Below are 18,194 nucleotides of genomic sequence, written 5' to 3' on the forward strand. Positions count from 1 at the left end.
TAATTCAGCGAGATATCAAACCACGCCCCACCTGTAACCTTCTTCTCCGCCGTGTCAAATGGGATCATTGCAGCTCAGCATTTGCAGAGGCCTCCTGCAGCACGGTCGTGGTCTGCGACACGTTTTGAAGATGGAGCCCACCGAGGTGCAGCTCCTTCACTCATCCGGCACAAAGCATCGAACAGACTTCATCCACGGGCCACTGTGTGTAGGCTGAGAGAGGATGAGGGGCACGACGTGTACAACACAGAGAGCACATGTGTGTGGCAGCTCACTTAAAACAAATACACCCCTGTTGTGGGTGTGAAAAAATCTCATTTGAATTTCAAGAAGAACATATTTCAACAGACTCGTCTTTGTACGCAAATGGAAGCAGGAGCGTGTGAAGGGTATTTAAGTAAGAAACTTTGACCTTTCTCCCTCCTGTCTGAGATTTGACATTTGTCTTTTATAATACTTGAACACATTACCGTATTCTTTCATATTCCCAACCTCAGTATATTTTGATCTTAAATGTAATGAGGCATTTTCGTAAGAACCTTTTTGTTTCATTCAGTTCGTGATCGTGCTCAATTGTCGTTTCCTTCCCAGATAGCATGTTGAGAATGTGTTCAGACTGAGGAGGTGATAATAACATTATTCTGACCGGCTGTTTATCGAAATAAAAAACGACTATTCCAGCGTAAAACTGTGTTAAAGGTTCATTGTGTAAGATTTAGGGGAAAGGGATCTTTTGGCAGAAATTGAATATAAAATAATCCTAAACAGTGTTTTTCATCTAAATTGTACAAATGGTTGTTTTCTTTACATTACACTACATTACAATTCATTTAGCTGACGCTTTTATCCAAAGCGAATTACAATAAGAGCATTCACCATGAGGGTACAAACCCAGAACAACAAGAATCAAGAAAATACAACAACAACAAAGGTAAGAGTCCCTTTAAGGAGCCATGAACCTTCTCTTTACCCTAGAATGGGCCCTTTATATTTGAATACTTTATATTTGCATAGGGTGCGGGTCCTCTCTACAGAGCCTGCCATGTTTTTTACATTGGCCCAGACTGGACAAACTAAGCACCTTTTGAGTTTTTATGACAACTGAAGGCTTCCACAGGTTTTCTTTCATGTTCGGAAGGGGAGGGTGAGTTGAGGGGTGTTCAGCTGCAACAACTCTGCACTAGATGGCACTAAATTCTATACTCTGAACCTTTAATGTGAAAAAATATGTCACTGCAGGACCATCAAACGCTGACGTTTTGACATTTTAAAAGCAAAACAGAGCGAATGGAAAATGACTCCTACATCAGTGGTTGGGTTGTGGTGAAAAGTGCAACATGTCTGAGTGATTGTCATGGGTTCAGTTTGTATTAAAGTCATTTTTCACAAAAACTTTTAAGGAAAGATGATGACACCAGAAACAAAACTCACCACCAATCAGTCCAGTGACATTGCTGAATATCAGTTTGTTATGTTCATATTCACACAGATGTCAATGCTGCTGTCACAAGCTTTGCTCAAGGAATTCAAAGGAAAATTCTAAAATAAGCCGGTGTGACTTGATTTAAACTCACTCGCTCCGTGTGAAACCTGCTCTAACAGTTGTGGGGAAGTGAAACTAATGCGATCAGATGAGGAGAGATTGCGAGCTACAGCAACTGTGGCGCAACCCCGGGCCTGTCCTATTTCCTTTACAGTTATGGAAAGTAAAATGCAACAATTTGATGATGGGCAACAATAGCTGACATTTTGGCTCCAGTGGGCGATTTATCTGTTCCACTGGTGGGTGGAGAAACAGAGAAAGAGAGTTGAATAACAGAGAGGAGGAAACAACATTAACCGGCTGTACAAACTTCCTCTTCCCCCTCTCACACAATTTCTTCAATCTTCGTTATCTTCTCAACTTAAGTTTGATTTGTGTTTTTCAAAAGTTACTTCGACAGCTATTACAAATGAAACCATGATGGAAACCATGGTGGTTTCAGGTTTCTGCCTGATTTTCGGTGAGCAGGGGATTCTGTTGATGCTGTGTGTCAGAAGGGAGACCCAGTCAGAACGTCCTCAGTGAGCCCACCTCACCTTTCCATCCTCTGCTTCAGGTCTGAGTCACTCCAACACCTGCATGGGCTTCCCTGTCTTAGTCACACAGAGGGTATCCAACCTGAAACTCAAACCTGTGTGTGTGTGTGTGGCATGTAGTGGTGATCAGGGAACGTCGGTGCGAGAGAACCCTTGTGTCGCACAGCTTGAAATTCAAAAGCGGGGAGAAAGGACGTCCTTACATTCGGACAACAGCCTCTATAACATTAAGGCTTCTTCTCCACTTGTCACTGTTCTGTCGCTGGACCAGCAGTTTCAGGCATTGTGGGAAATGGAGTTGCAAGGGGGAAGTAACAACCAGGGTGAGTTGAGATGGAGAGCTCTGAAATGGAGGAATTGAACACTTGCAGGTGCCTGAGCGCCTGCAAGTGTTCGTTCATCATTTGTCACCAGGACTTCCTGTTGACACTACATATGTAGGTTTGCAAAGTAATTTTCATGTTTAAATTATAATTAAATTTTTGTCTCTTGTGAAAAAGGGCGCAATCAAATCTTGTATATTTCTATTCAGTTAACCAAATGTAAATGTAAATGTATACATATAAAGGGTATATAAAAAAGTGATTATATAGAATTTATATCATAAGCAGACTGTGCTAAATTGTATATTCATTCGGTCTCTTTTGACTTTGATTGTTAAGACTATCCTGTGAATAAACATGAAGTTAAACAATCCTTTAAAGCATGAGCCTGCGTATTTGTTGTGTTGCAGACTTCGGCACTTTAGATTTTCATCTTTGAAATCAGAAATTCTATCTTTTAGTTGTGTCCTCGTATTTTGTGCGTATTCTTGATTTAAACACAACTGAATTTTCCTGATCTGTGATGTATGACATAAGTCTCTCATACGTATTATACTTTCTATATATATCATCGAATGCTGAGAAAGTATTTTCAACATTAGAATAGAAAGGGTAAAACAGTGGGTCTGCATTAAATTGTACCTTAGTTCAGCATCTGATTTACAGGCTGTTCTTTCTTTTTACTGTCTTAAGTTAAACTTGAGAAAGAAATTAATGATATTTTTTTTAAAAACTGAACTATTTCTATCTTATTTAAACTATAGTCAGGTTAGTGTATGTTGATTACATTTTCAAACATTTCAACACTAAGATTACTACACATTAATGTATCTCTCTAAATCTTTATAAAGGTAATACAATTTTACTACGATTATAATCAACACACAGTCGAGGAGCAGTTTTTTATATGTAATTACTCAAAGAAAGTGCAGTATTCAACTCAGACATATGGTTTTTATCAAATATCCATGGTCTGTATTTCATTTGTGTTGTGTTTTTATTTTCACAATTATTTACACACCTATGTAATCAAAAATGAGTTCTCTGCACTCGATGATGCCTCCTGGATTCATTCATGACCCTTAGAACTGAGAAATGTGAAAACATTTTTCTCCTGAAACATCTACTAAGAATGATGATAATGCAGTAACCAGTTTATCAGGTTAAATTAAACCATCCGGCCATAAAGCCTTGACATTAGTTTTCTTCAAAGACTTTGACGGCTGGTTCCCGTGGTGCTGATGAACTTTTGCGTTACACTGAGAGGTGTTTGAATTACTTTAATCACTCAATGAGTCAAACTGTAAAATTAGTAACTGGATCTAATCTTGGTCTGCTTTCCTTTAAATGTACATGTAGGGCAGGACACACACAGCACTATTAAAGACTTAATTAAGATGTTTGATTTAATTTTAAAATAACAACGGTAGATACAGTAATCCATCAGGCATGTTCCTTCACTCTCCTTTAATTTAATATAAGAAACTCACATCCATTAATAAAGAAGCAGACACCCATTTGAAGTTATGATGAAGATGATGATCATGTATTACATCCAATAAAGCACACTACAAAAAGAAGTTGTCTTCAAGTTTTTTTTTTTTATACAGTTTTCTCATGTCAAACGTGTCAGGCTCTGTGCCGTTCTCTGTCAGTGCCTGTGGTTGGGTCTGTGGTATTTTTGTGGTCTTTTTGTTTTAGGGGGGATGAGGAGCTCAAAGCTGAGCGAAGCGATGGCATCTCAGTGAAGACGGCTCTGTCTCACTCCAGCACACAGGAAAGGGTCGTGCACATGCTCCCCGAGACCTGAAAAACCATCAGCGAGGTCGTTTCTTTACACTCCTCCATCGCACAGGTGTGTGTGTGTTAGAGAGAGAGAGAGAGAGAGAGAGAGAGAGAGAGAGAGAGAGAGAGAGAGAGAGAGAGAGAGAGAGAGAGAGAGAGAGAGAGAGAGAGAGAGAGAGAGAGAGAGAGACACACAGTTTGCAGTGAAATTACTTTGGGATTTAAGACTGTAACATTGCAGTTAATTGTTTCCATTGGAGGCAGATCAACAGAAACTGAATGTGATGCAAGTTTACACATCAAAAGTAGAGGAAGAAACTGAACCCTGTCACTCACCTACTCAACTTCCGCCAAACACAATATCGACGATGGAAGAACAAAAGTACGACACCCACTCCCAAACTTCTCTTTCTCTCCTTTTCAGGCACAGAACTCTTTCACTTGTACGACACAACACAACAAACAATTAAAGTGTCGGACTTCTTAGTTACATTTGACAATAATGCCCAAGTCATTGTTGTCATGGAGACACAAACAGCATTTGATCTCTGAGCTGTACCTGTGTTATTGTTACTGCTGTTGCTGAAGTGCCCTTGAGCAAAGCACCAAAGCTCACAAAAAGTGTGGTTGACTATCTGTATATAGGAGACAGTGGATTGTTATAAAACCAAATGTTAAATAGACAAACAAAATAGCCCAATATCTATTTAATAAGTATAAAGAGAGACACATTTAAATGATTGGAAATATACAATTTTATTGATTTTATAGATGAATCTTCACAGAAACGAAAACTTGAGCGAGTTGTTTCCTTCAAGATTGTTGTTTGAACACTTACACTTAAAACAATGTAAAAAAACAAAACAACAAAAATAAATAGCAAAGAAAGCAACAAGCAATTCCTATTGTAGCTGTCTTATGATCTACCTGTTTTCTATGTTTCAATTAAAATATTCTGGGTAATCTACATAACACATTTGTATTACAGAAAAGTACAGCTTTGAAGTGTCCCAACTTTTATTCATAAAATTATAAAATCACAAACCTGGAATCTGCATATTGATTTTTACAGATGAAAATTACAACACTTGGGTTAAATTCAAACTTGCTGGAGCTCTGTCTTGTAAAACACGCAGCAGAAATTCGTTGAAAAATCCCAATTTACATATATCACATATATCTGCTGCTGAAGTTAAAGTCCGGGCGAATATTAAATCTGACTGCACACGACGGGTTGTCGGCTGCAGAGCAGATCTGAATCCCGGCCGTCAATCTCCACTGGACATCAGCTAAAAGGAAGCTCTTCAGCCTCTGTAGAAACAGAAGAAAGTGTTGGTTTATGTGAAAGATCTCAAATAATCAGACGAAATTAACGACCCTAGGATTTACCTGAAAACATTTGATTACACATACAGTATGTCATTTATATAAAGAGAAAGAGACTAGCATAATGAACATACCGTGATCCTCAGCCGTCGATGCATTGCTTCAGGGCTTATGTCTCATCCTTAATGGAGCAAAACAAAACAAAGAAATGCTTAAGTATAGTCAATGAGGTAAATCTAGATTATGATATAATATAATCTAGATTTGCAGTTTCTAATCGATATTTATTTTTCATCATACAGGAAAAATAATCTTACCTCTCAAAGTGGTGGCGGCATTTCTTTGGAAGCCCTGTAAACAAGAAAGTGTTAAAATAAAATGAAACCCATAGATATACAAATATATGTCGATATATTGTAACTCTATAAACCATTTAGCCCTATACTCACGGCTGAAGTAGTACAGTGTGCAGACGAGAGCCAGAGCCAGGACCCCAGTGGCTCCAACCAACGGCCACAGAACCAGGTAGTCACAGCCATCTAGAGCAGACACACACAATATACACAGCAAGGTTTCCTTTAAACGAAGTAGCTTATTGCACTGTAGCCATCAGAGATATAAGACATGACTTCTTTTGGAGCAGCACAGACGATTTAAACATGTAACCTCACAATGTGCTTTCACATCATAAGGCCTATGAACCCGAGCGATGACACACAACATACAGATTCTGAACTGCCATCTACGCAAGCTCTCATTTTCCTTCAAAGCAAATTCTAGATAACTCACCATGTGTAGGTTTCTTCTTAGGGCAGCGGCAGACGGACTTGACTGGAGGTTTGGGTTTTGGCTTAGGGGGGGCCGTCGGAGTGGTCCCTGTCAGATAAGAACCATATAGACAGATGACAAGTAAACAAACTGAAGCAAGACGGTAAGGAATCTTTTATGGACCTAAAGAGATCTAGACATATTCAACCTGTCCCTATTTTCAATCATACATTCTTTCGACCACAGTCTGAGACACATGTTCTTTCTACAAACACATCATGTATATTGCTTGCGTATGACTTGCATGTACCTGTTGGGCCAGTGGGCAGTTTTTCTTCACTCAAAGACATTCAAAATGAACTGTACGTGTACATTTTAGAAAGATGTCAGTTTTATCTCTTCAAAACGTTTGATGTACATACATTTGGAGCGTCCAATTACTCAAAGAGTTTTGCCGCCGCACTCAGATCAGTGAGGTTACCTTGAAAACATTGGGTCAGAACTAATAATTAAAGGAAAAGGATTAATAACCAGTTTCCAATAATATCATTTTTTTGATTTGTAAGTTTAACTTTTTTAAAGGACAGTGGAAAGTGGAGAGTTAGGAAAGATACTAAGAGAGGGACGTGGCAAACTGCATCTGTGAACGCCGCATCGTACCTGGTGCTACATAAAGTCAAACTTTTAATTGACAATAAGTGTTCAAATATTGTGTTTGATGTCCTTTGGATACAAAAGGCAGATATTTGTTTATGATTTTCATTCAAAATCTTGATATTGGCTGCTGTAAATGACGCTCTTGAAATGTCATTGTACAAACCTCCCGGCCGAAGAACAGTCCCAGACCTCCATGTATCTTGACCGCCGTTGTCCCTTAAGACGCAGGAATAAGTCCCTTCGTCGTCCTCCGTCACGCCGTCGATGCGCAGCACAAAGGCGGTATTCCCTCTCTTACTGAGTGTAAACCGTGCCTCTTCTACGCCAGCCCCGTATTTAACACGCTGAGCTTTGTTGCTTGTGCCCAGGAACTGTAGGTCGCTGTGAAGGGGAGTCCTGCGGAACCAGTAGACTGATTCACAGGAGTTGATGCAGTTGCACTCGATATTCTCCTGCCTGGAAATCTTAGGATACAGAACTTTGAGGGGTTCTTGAAGGAGGATCTGGCTCAAACCTAAGCAACAGAAAAAGAAGACAGTTTGAGACACCTTTAGTCAACTCCTACAGCCTGAAATGAGAGTTTATGCCCTTTTATTATCAACAGTTTAGGCTTTCGAACGCTGTAGCGTAGTCGAGGCCAAACTCTAAAATCATGTTTTGTCTTAAAATGTTTACTCAGTCATCTTTGGGGTTCAGAGACTTTTGTCAACAACGTGCATGTGCAGTCTCTCTAAACAAAGTTACGAGTAATCGTAAAGTAAAAGCACAAACAAGTGATTGTACTTCAAGCAATGCAGAAAAAAAACGCAACATAGGAACACTACAGCTATCGCGTGTGTCACAAGACAATGAAGCCGGAGAGCGAAGAAATCTCTTGTCTATATTTTAAACTTGTGTAAGTGACATTTTAAAAATAGCTTCATGAGAAGACTGCTTTAGCATTTATGCAATGTTTAAGGGATGGCTTCATTGGAAGAGCTGTTTCAAGTCAGGTGTGTAGGTTTACGCCTGTTGCAATGACTCGTCTTATGAAATGTCTAAAGGTAAGAGAGGCTGCCTGTGTGTGGGGAAAGGTTAAGACTCACTGAACTGATCCTCTTGTTCTTGTCAACATATATGAAATTTACGGACTGCGTGGCGTTCATGAATTCACCAAACAGATGTTATATTTATATAATGAGTCTGACTTCACAAAACACCTCGTTTAAATGTTTTGATAGAGCGACAATATATAAGAGTATAAATGAATGATATAAAATGAACCTGCCGCAGAGCACCGGCAGGGTCATGACTGTAACTTTAATCCTCACTGTGCATTTTGCATCTTTACACTAATCAATTAATTTACGTATTAAATGCATCAGTCATGTATCGTATAAATAGTAGGACAAATAGTATAAATCCCAAGATAGAAAAATATGAGGTAACCTGCACGGCAGTTTGGCGATTACAGTTTTAACAATTAAATCAAAGGCTGCTGGGTCGGCCGATTCAAACTGAACCATGCAAGAGATGGATTCTTCAAAACATATTTCATCTCTCAACCCAAACTATTAGGACTAGAAATGTTCTAGACATAATTTAGGTTACACGCAAGATACTTTCCCAAGGAAGGAGACATCAGAACCTCCCTCACTACAGGCCCCTGACCGAGTGATGATGTTGACAACGATGGAGCCTTACAAGTAAACGCACATATTTAGAAATACCATGGTCCTACCTGCTGTCCACAGAGAAACAGTCAACAGTGTCCATGCCAGCAGAAGCGTGGTCATCTTGGCTTGTCGTAAGGGTGTGTGTGTGTAAGCGTGTTTATGTGTTGAGTGGTAGCCGAGGGAAACTGCTGATACTTTCTGTTCCTGCTTATCTATCTGTCAGAGAAGATGGGAGGACCTGAGCAGACAGGGCCCTGTGAGTCGTCAAGGTGAAACCTCAGTGTGACGCACTCAGGGCCTATCAGAGTGGGTCGCACAGTGGCACTGCTGAAAAGACCACTTACACTGAAGCGTGTGTAAAAACACAACAGACAGCAGGGGAACATGATTCCAGCATTAACCAGATGCTGATGGTCTGATCCGACTGAACGGTTGTTTTCACCTCAGAGAGGCAGGTTGTTAATGGAGAAACTTTCAGCTCTACATAATAATTATGTAGTGTCTCATGGATGATGACAACGAGATGAAAACATTGAGTTGTTTCATCACAGCTGACATGAGACCACATATCAAGCAATATAAAAGTAGTGTGTTCACTTGCAGCAGTTTGCAGCACTGTGGTCTCTGCCCAGGTGCATGACCTAGAGCTCAGCGGAGTCCCACATATTGCAGCTTCACGCCGCGCTGCAGAGCACGGATAGGGAATACCAATGTACGGAGCTAAAACTTTAGGTAGGAGCTGGAAACAAGGGGTCAATAGTATAAATGATGTGTGGTATGTTGGTGGGTGTGTATAGCAACTTCAGTTATTTCTCTTAAACTGCCGGAATGAAGACACATTTCTTACATGTGCACGGTATCTGGCAAAAATAAACCGCTGAAATGCTTCATCCTCTGTGAAAAGGTTCATTTTTATTCAGCTGCATCGGGATAAACTGTAATGGTGTCGGTATCAGTGGATAAATAAAGTTTAACAGTGGAATCATTCATTCTTAATTATTTCAACAGATTGAATATGTTTTTCCCATTATTTTAATGAGCAGAAGTTGATTTTAAGTGGGAATTTTTTAACTTAGTATATATTCTAAAGAAGCGGCCCTCTGAATTTCTTCTTGATCCTTTTCTTTCTTTGTCACGTGAATGTTCAATCATTATCAGTTTGGATCAATCTGACATAGTTCAAAATAGTTAAATGCAAATACCCACTTTTTGTATTTATAAAGTAGATCCGTTGACGACCAGACGAAAACTATGAAAAAGTGAAAACGCAGGGGCTGGTTGGTGTTCAAGTTAGATGTCATCTAGCACTCACACATACAGTATGACAGGTTCAGTTGGTTATGTAACTAATGAGTCAGTAAGGGTCTCAGCTTCCAATTATTTACAGCATCGATTGATTTGTGTATCAATTGTTTAATGGCTCAGTCTTTAAAATGTCAAAAAAGTGTAAGATTTCCCATCGCAATCCTCAAAAGCCTCAGGGATTTTCTTTAAATAGACTTTACTTTGCCAAATATCAGCCGAAGGTAACCTCACTTGTGACAGAAAACAGAAAATCTATACGTTTCAAACATTGGAAACAATGAACGACAGAGGACTTTTGCTCGTCTAGTGATGTAACAACCCCAAATTACATGACAGACTCAGAGAGATTCTGCGTTCATGAGCGGTTTCGACATTATGAAGACCCAAGGAACCACAGGATATTTCATTGTAATTAATATCTGACTTAAAAGACACACTTAAAATGCTTTTGCCTGTTCACAAGTCCTATCATCCACAGAACTCAGACTGATGAAGCTAAACGTGTGTATGTGTCAAGGTAAGGGCGTATAACGGTCTGGCGGGGGTCTTAAAATGAGAGGATGTGGGCACCGTATCGCTCTACGGGGGTCGAGGCCTCGAGCGACACAGGGAACAAGACCACAGGATTCTTTGAAAACAGGAGATCTCAGGGGGCCTCAGACGGAGCTGCTCTTTACACATCGCTCCGCTACAAAGCCTTTGTTGCACTCTGTGCGCCGACGCTTCAATTCAAAGGCAAATCTTGTTCTCATTTCACTTCTCTCCTGCTGTCATCAGCCAATTCTGAAAAAGTTTAGTTCAGCAGTAATCATCAAGTCTTTGCACAGCAGCGTTTCATCATCTTTATCAAATTTCGTCATTTTCATTTGCTTTCAACTCGTGTATTGAGCAATGATCAAACTTTAAATCAAGTTTTTATAACAATTATTTCACTTTTAAATATACTTTAAAGCAGATTTTTCACTTTGAATCCTGTGAAACACTAATCAGTTTTTCCAAAAAGTAAATACTGTGCACCTATCTGTTCCAACGCTCCTGACACAATGCAAAATAGCCCTTATACTGAAACTGACCTGTTAATCTCATGGCCTGTTAAGAGCATGTACCGACAGCTTCTCATGGCACCTGCATTTAGAGTAGTGTGACACCAGTTCAGTGTGAAGTCTTGTTAAAGTCCATAATGCCTTCAGAATTGTTCCTTGAAAAGTCTTTAGCAAAAAATGTGGATAAACGTAAATAATCGTGTCTCTTTTCAGGCACCTTTAACTATTGTAAACTGTTTCAGTTCATCAGATATTGCACCTGAACATGAATTCTGAAGTTTGTAAAGAGCTGTCCTCATTTGAACTATTGCACCTGTCTGACCCCAAACACTTTATGTGCTATTTACATGTGCAATGGGGGTGTCACACATGCACACAGAATGCACTGTAGACTGGGGCAATGCCTCCACACCCTCCTGTTTGTTTACAGTGTTGTGGTGTTGCAGTGAACGTACAAAGTGCTCAAGGCCTGTTGTATCAAATCGTTAACATTATATTCAGTTAGCCTTGTTTGTGTCTTTCTGAAGTGCAAGCAGACATTACCGCACAAGAAATGAAATGACTTGAACTTCCAACATCTGTGGGCTTCTATTTGCTTTACTGCTGCGTTGAAGCTCAACAGCGCCAACCGCAGACTGTTAGAGGGAACACAAGCAAACGCAGCCTTGCAAGGAGCGGATACACATACAGTACATAGCATAAACTAATGAAATGCTAATCAATAGGTCAAGATGACTGATTGATGATTCTAAAAAATTGGCAAGAAAATAAGAGTTCATAAACATGACAGCCATTATCTGAGGTTGACTGTGCACATTAATTTACTGAAATATATTAATAAGTGTCATAGTGAAAAAATAAAGTTATCACAGCTGAGCTATGTGTTATGGAAACCCTCCAAACACAATGACATAACAATTATGTTTTGTGTATGAGTTAACAAAGCTATGGAGAACACTTTCCCTGCCGATGGTGACATTTGCTTTGTCAACATGAGTTTAATAAATGCATTTATACATGTTAAAAATCCTGCTCTGTCAGCCCAAGATGGAGACATCCCACAGCTTCTCCTCTTCCGTCCTAGTGTCTGCTCTCTCTTTTGTTTTCTTCTTCTCTTTCCTGTATTTGGGTGTGGCGGATTCATCCTGCTCCCCCTCCTCCTCTTCAACATTAATTTCACCCTGAATATGCATTCTTGTGTATTTTGTATTGTCCATCTCTTCTGGCTTTACATTGTCCACCGCCCCATCTCCTCCCTCCCCCTCGCAGTTCACATCCAGGTTTTTTTTGTCTTTTCGTCTCCTCTTGCCATGTTTCTTTAGCTTTTTTCCCCTCCTCTCTTGCTCCAACTCTCCAGATTCCTCCTGTTTTCTTATAAATTTATCATCCTCTCGTTCCTTCCTCTGCGATTTTCCGTGCCTCTCCTCTTTGTCAAACTCCTCATCTCTTGCTCTCCGCCCTCTCTCCTTCTTGGATCTTCTAATCCTCCGTTTTTCTCTCCGCTTGTATTTGCTGTCATCACTGTCACTCATGCTGCTGCTATCAGAAGAGGAATAGGAGGAAGAGGAAGATGACGAGGAGGAGCTGGACTGCTTTCCTCGTCTCCTTCTTTTCATGGGCCTGTTTAACTGTGGAGAGCCTGGGAGGACTGGAGGAGGGAAGTTGTAGTCCCAGCTGTGAGGAGGCCAGGGAGGGCCCTGATTTGGAGGATGCCACCCTTCAGCTGGGTAGTAACTACAAGGGCGGTAATGACGAGGGTCAGAGGTGGTAGTAAGGCTGGGCGTAGGTTTATTTAGTTCTATGATATGTCTCTTATCAATCACAACTTTTACTCCCTCTTCTTCTTCCTCATCCTCCATTTGTGTGTCACCCTGAGGTTGGACTTGACCTGACTTGGGAGTAATTCCACGAGCTCTCTGAGCCTGAATGTAATCCGCCAGCTCATCTGCAAACGTGCCGTGGACTTTCTGTTGGGATTTGCACAGGTCGGTGACCTTCTTCCCCCTGTTGAAGAGAATGTGAACAGTATTTAAGATGCTGGTCAGTCTGGTGATAGATTGTGGTTGTTAACCCATAGACACCAGAAAAACAAACCTACAGAAAATGTAACTTATACAACAACTTATCAACTTCTTCAGGTTAAATTGACATGTCGAATAATTCCTTACTACACAACCAGCAGACTGTGCATTAAGGCCATCCTATGAGGTTGTATGTATGATAAAAGCAGAGATAGTGTGCATACTGAATCCGGAGACCTTCTTCATCAGACTGGTGGTAATTATCACATAGAGTTTGCTATATTCAGGGTTAAGACGATGTTATGCCCCATCTCAGGCTGCTTTTCTCAACCAAATTGTGAGTAGTAACAAGTGTTATTGTTAACAAATAATTTGTTCATAATTCACAATAATTTATGTTATGTTATGTCCTGCCGCCTGCGTCAGCCCTCAATTGAACGCGTCTGACCGTAGAATCTCCTTCTACTTTCTTCATATGTGAATAGGCAAACGGACAAATTCTGGACCAAATATTTGGGACATTTTTCTGTTGATGTATCAAAACAGCCATGGGACTCAGCCACAAAGCTGGTTAAAAACCAGCACATACAGTGGGGTTGAAAAGTCTGAGACCATTGCCCCAATATAAAGTGGTCTCAGATGTTTGGAGCCTATGTAAGCTAGAGCAGAAGTCTAGCCTAATAAAACTAGACTTTAATGTCAACAAAGTTCTCCAAAGGCAAGTTGAAGTGTGGTGTAGGAGAGGCTAAATTTATTATAAAAAGAAGACACAGTTAAAAAAATGACCATGGTCTTTTGTCTGAACATTCATGCCCTTACCTAAACTGGTGCTTGTTTCCATGAACGTGTGCCTGATACAGCTCCAAAGAGTTAAACTGCAGATTACACGTCTGACACCTCAGGGAGTTGGCTGCGGACAGAGAGACAACATTGTGTTATTGAGAGACACGATATGACGAAGTAAATCATGTCAACACCGGTTTATTGTCATAGAACTAACACCTAACAGTCTCCTCCGATGGAATCACACCTTCATGGCAGACTGGGACATTGTAAATATCAGCGTTATTTTTAGAAAGCTTGGAAAATTCATTGGGTTTCTCTTCACTGTCTGTGCAGCTCCCCCCTATTGATGAGGTCATGTTTTCACCCCTGTCTGTTGGTTAATTTGTAAGCAAGATAACACAAAAACAACTTAATGGATTACCATTAAATGTGGTGAAAGGATGTTTGGTACGAATCTTGATCGGGGGAAGACACAGGAATATTTTTTCCACTTTCTTTAACATTGTGAAACAGGTATTTTATTTTTACATTTACGCTACTTCCCTGGGCAATAATTATTGGATCTTAATAAAAAAATCTGCCCTGTTTGGTGAACTGATATCTATAAGTGTGTGAAATGTGGAACACCTTGATTGAATTTCAGGGGACTGTTGGGCCTTGGCGGAGATATTTACTGTACTAAGTGCCATTTTAATTGTTTATTTTTCCTTTTATCTTAATTTATATGCTTGTTTGGGCTGCTGAGCTGTTGCCAGCTTCTACTTATGTTATTTATTCTATACAAGGACACTGTGCATATAGTGTGTCTAAAAATATTAAATGCATTCTTTTAATTCAATATTGCCTCTTAAAATACATGTAAAATCACGTGTGGCTAGACTCAATTGTCCTGCTTTACCTTGTTGGACATCGTCTCCCAGCTCTTTGATCAGCTCCTGTTTGGCCTGATTTCTCTGGTGTTTGCGTCCATTGTAGTGCTGCAGAGCCATTTGAGGGTTGTTGAGGGAAGCATCACACAGAGGGCAGTACCTGTTCGGGTCCTTCAGATCAACCACTGTTCTGGGGGTAGTTGTCGTGGCTGCCGGGGCCTCATGATGCTCCACAGCCCCCTCTGGGGGGGACTTGTGATCAGCATTTTCAGCATTGTCAGTCAGCCGTGGTAAAGTACACACGTCTGTGTACTTGTGCAAGACTAGAATGAGAAATTACCCATTTAAATCAATGTGTGTTGTGTTTTGAAATTTGTCAAAACTTCAGTTGAATCATACCACAAACAATATTTACAGTTTATCTGTCAATATTAAAATTCAAATAGTCTACAATGAGTTTCCACCACACAACCTACAATTTCCTGGGGGCTGGAGACCTTGTTTTCGGAGATTTTTTGCATGGATTTTTCCTTCATAGTGCGATGTTGCCGACAAGTGGGAACTAAACACCATGTTACACAGCTTACAAAAACGGTCCTTATCCGTAGGCATGGTCCGCTGCAAAAGAGCAGGCACAAGAACAGGCTGAATATGCTTCCTGGAACAACATGTTTAAAGTAATAAACAAGATATCAAGACATCTAGGATCAGTTTAACAATTTATACAGTTTGCAAACAAGACATTGTGGTTTGGGATTTTGTTATGTTGTGTCCTTATGATAACATTATTTTATTAGAAACTATTTTACTAAAAAAAGAGGTAAAACTGAAATTATTCAGAGTTCTACGTCAGTCTTCTTCAGTTTTGTATGACAAACCTGGATTTTAAAAAGGTTTGATTTTCTGCCATTCTTCTCTACAGGCTCTGCATTCCTTCCTATATATAAAATGTGTATGAATTAAAGTTAGCACTGACCTGGGGAACTGTCGGCTCTTTGTTTAACCTCGCAGCTCTCTTGGACTGCAGGTACACCTTGAGTTTCTGAGCATGTTTCTTGCCCTGCAGTTGGGGGATACAGGAGAGGATATATATAAAATGGTCTGGGCTCCTGAGGTGAAAATGAAGTGAAAATGGACAAAGGGTGAATGGGAAGCTGCACACACCTCGTAGTGGGACAGTCGCTGAGATTCAAATAGCAGCACAGCCTCACACACATGGCAGTAGTCGGCATTGAGGAGGCCCTTTAGTAGCTCCTCTTCTTCCTCGTCTCCTGGAGGGGAGAGAAAACTGTCACTGTTACGAATAAACCCCAGACAACAAAGAGGGAGATTATTATAAAAAAGAAAATGGTCTATTAAATAATTTCAACAAAAAAGGGTTCAAACTTCAATTTCACAGACTTCTAGATAATGCAAACCTGTATTTAGCAAATAGTTGTAGATTAAAAACAATCTGACTTTTGCTTCATGTTCGATGATTTGGATCAATCACGGATTCAATTGTATTTCTGAATAAAAAATTAAATGCTAATTTCTTAATTTTTTGTTGTAAGAGTGATTTAAGATTGCATACGACATTCATGATTAAGAAACAACACAATACAATGGCGAGAAAAAAAAGCATTTCCTGCAAAACATGCTTTAACAACAACTTCCTGTTCAATGGAAAATGCTGTTAGAATTTAAGATTAAGATTTCACATTGATTCAAGATGCATCCTTAGGACGCATTTAAAGAAAGACGTTATCCACCGTAAAGAGCATGTTATATTTACGATGAGAGTTCTTCGGAAAAGACGTGAACTACAAGCTCCTGTCCTCATTAAATTACACCAAACACCCAAACTGCTGTAAAAATTAAAAGTAAAAATATTCTTGTTTGACATTAACCTCTCAAACACTTGCAGCATATATAATGCCTCATTCTGCGTGTTCAATACCAGATGCATGTTTATTGTTCACTGTACTGAACCTTTGAGTGCATGAAGAGGTCAAGCACTTTGGCCGGGCTGCACTCAAAACTCAAAAAGTTTCTGACTTCCTGCAACAACACTGTGTGAGAGAACTACTCATGACAGCTCAATTGTTTGGAAGAAGCAATCTGTGAAATGTGATGATTCATTTTGAGAGCTTTGAAAATAAATAGATAAAAAAAGAGCCTGACCTTTAACTTCACAATTCTTCTTAATTTCCCCATTACATGGTTTGGTGCATGATATGGTATGCTGTAATCATAGGATATAACTGATCAATGCTTTTATTATTGGTATACCATATTGATTTATTATTTAAATGTTTGTCAGTGCTTCAAATGCAATTGCTTTTCTTCTATTTGTGCAATTCTTACAAATTAAGATTTATGTTTAAGATGATCAGCTGCAAGTGAATAAATCATTAATAGCTGCTGTATTTTTCAGTGCTGAAAATGACCACCGCAGCTCTGTCAGGTGTGAAACTGACACTGGAGTTAAGGACTAAGGAACTCTTTATAATCTTTTCAAGAGTTCCTATAAAAGGCATTTCTCTGTGTCTTTAATTATATTCAAAGCTCCATAACATTGAGACAGCCAAAATTATACCTGTGTGTACAGGCTGATGGATTCTGCCTGAAATAGTCATGTCTGCTGATACGTGTCAAATATCGTACTTACCAAATGATAATCACTGTAGAAGTTAACAAGAGAACAGAGAGTGTAGCTGCTGTATCTCAAATCATGTCTCAAACCTTTACATAGGGGCAAATGTTTCCAAATCACACCCTCATCTTGAAAGTAACGTTGTCCCACTGCTGGGTCAGGCCACTTCGTGTGGCTGATTCTGATGAATGACAACTGATGAGGGTGTGAGAGCCTCCAAACTACCTGCCTACCAGAACCAAATATGTTTAAACAGGAACTAGTCATAGCACTTAACTAGCACTAAGCTATCATGTATTGGCAGAGGGATGATAGGTCAATGTCACCCACTGACAAGTATGTATTTGATGGCCTCGGCTCTGACAACCTGTTAGTTCCCCAACCAGAGAGGCTCAACTACCAGTAAGAGGCAGTGGTTTAAATGGTCTGAAAGGCTTTCTGTGTTGAGGGACCGACAGCCACTTAGAGCCCTGTGGAGACGAGCAGCCCTTGACTCTGTGTGGTGGCACTGAGGATCAACAGGGTCCGGCTACAACACGATGAGAAACTCCCAGCGTTTCACTTAGCGTCTAGCAGCTAACACTAGCGGGTTTAGCTAAAAGGCTAGCAAACTCGGAGCTGGCTAGCCGATTAGCTAAAGAAGCTAATGTTGGCTCGGCGGTTACGCCACACGGTTGAATTGAATGTTCGCATTCAACAAAACTCACCTTCAACCTTGGAACTATCTAGTTTATTGTTTATTACTTTGTCAGGATCTATCACAGAAGCCGGGTTAGGGAAACTAGTAGTGTTATTTAGAGCTTCTGAATTCGCCAGCCGCAGAGGACAGACATTTCTGTCGTCCATCTTTTTCTCTGGTAGTTCACGACGTGCGCAGTGACGTCACTTCTTGTTCTGTGGCTTTTATGTTTACGTGCAGGATGTTGGTGCACGCCCCCCCCC

At 40.1% G+C, this 18,194-nt stretch overlaps 2 protein-coding genes across 2 annotated transcripts; both read right to left on the bottom strand.

The window, feature by feature from the left end:
• Positions 1–5,237: 5,237 nt before the first annotated feature.
• cd8b (cd8 beta) lies at positions 5,238–8,746 on the bottom strand. The gene is made up of 7 exons (XM_061070477.1): positions 8,659–8,746; positions 7,102–7,452; positions 6,303–6,389; positions 5,963–6,052; positions 5,831–5,864; positions 5,648–5,694; positions 5,238–5,498 (listed from the first exon to the last, which is right to left on the bottom strand). The coding sequence occupies exons 1-6, from the start codon at positions 8,711–8,713 to the stop codon at positions 5,676–5,678; spliced, it is 636 nt and encodes a 211-aa protein (XP_060926460.1). The 5' UTR covers positions 8,714–8,746; the 3' UTR covers positions 5,238–5,498; positions 5,648–5,675.
• A 2,157-nt stretch (positions 8,747–10,903) lies between these two features.
• On the bottom strand, positions 10,904–18,099 carry zmat1 (zinc finger matrin-type 1). Its single transcript, XM_061069828.1, has 7 exons — positions 17,960–18,099; positions 15,782–15,888; positions 15,594–15,677; positions 15,094–15,235; positions 14,647–14,940; positions 13,782–13,872; positions 10,904–12,945 (listed from the first exon to the last, which is right to left on the bottom strand). The coding sequence occupies exons 1-7, from the start codon at positions 18,096–18,098 to the stop codon at positions 11,979–11,981; spliced, it is 1,824 nt and encodes a 607-aa protein (XP_060925811.1). The 5' UTR covers position 18,099; the 3' UTR covers positions 10,904–11,978.
• Between the last annotated feature and the right edge of the window lie 95 nt (positions 18,100–18,194).

Source organism: Limanda limanda, chromosome 4 (assembly GCF_963576545.1).
Source record: "Limanda limanda chromosome 4, fLimLim1.1, whole genome shotgun sequence".
NCBI classification, from domain to species: Eukaryota; Metazoa; Chordata; class Actinopteri; order Pleuronectiformes; family Pleuronectidae; genus Limanda; species Limanda limanda.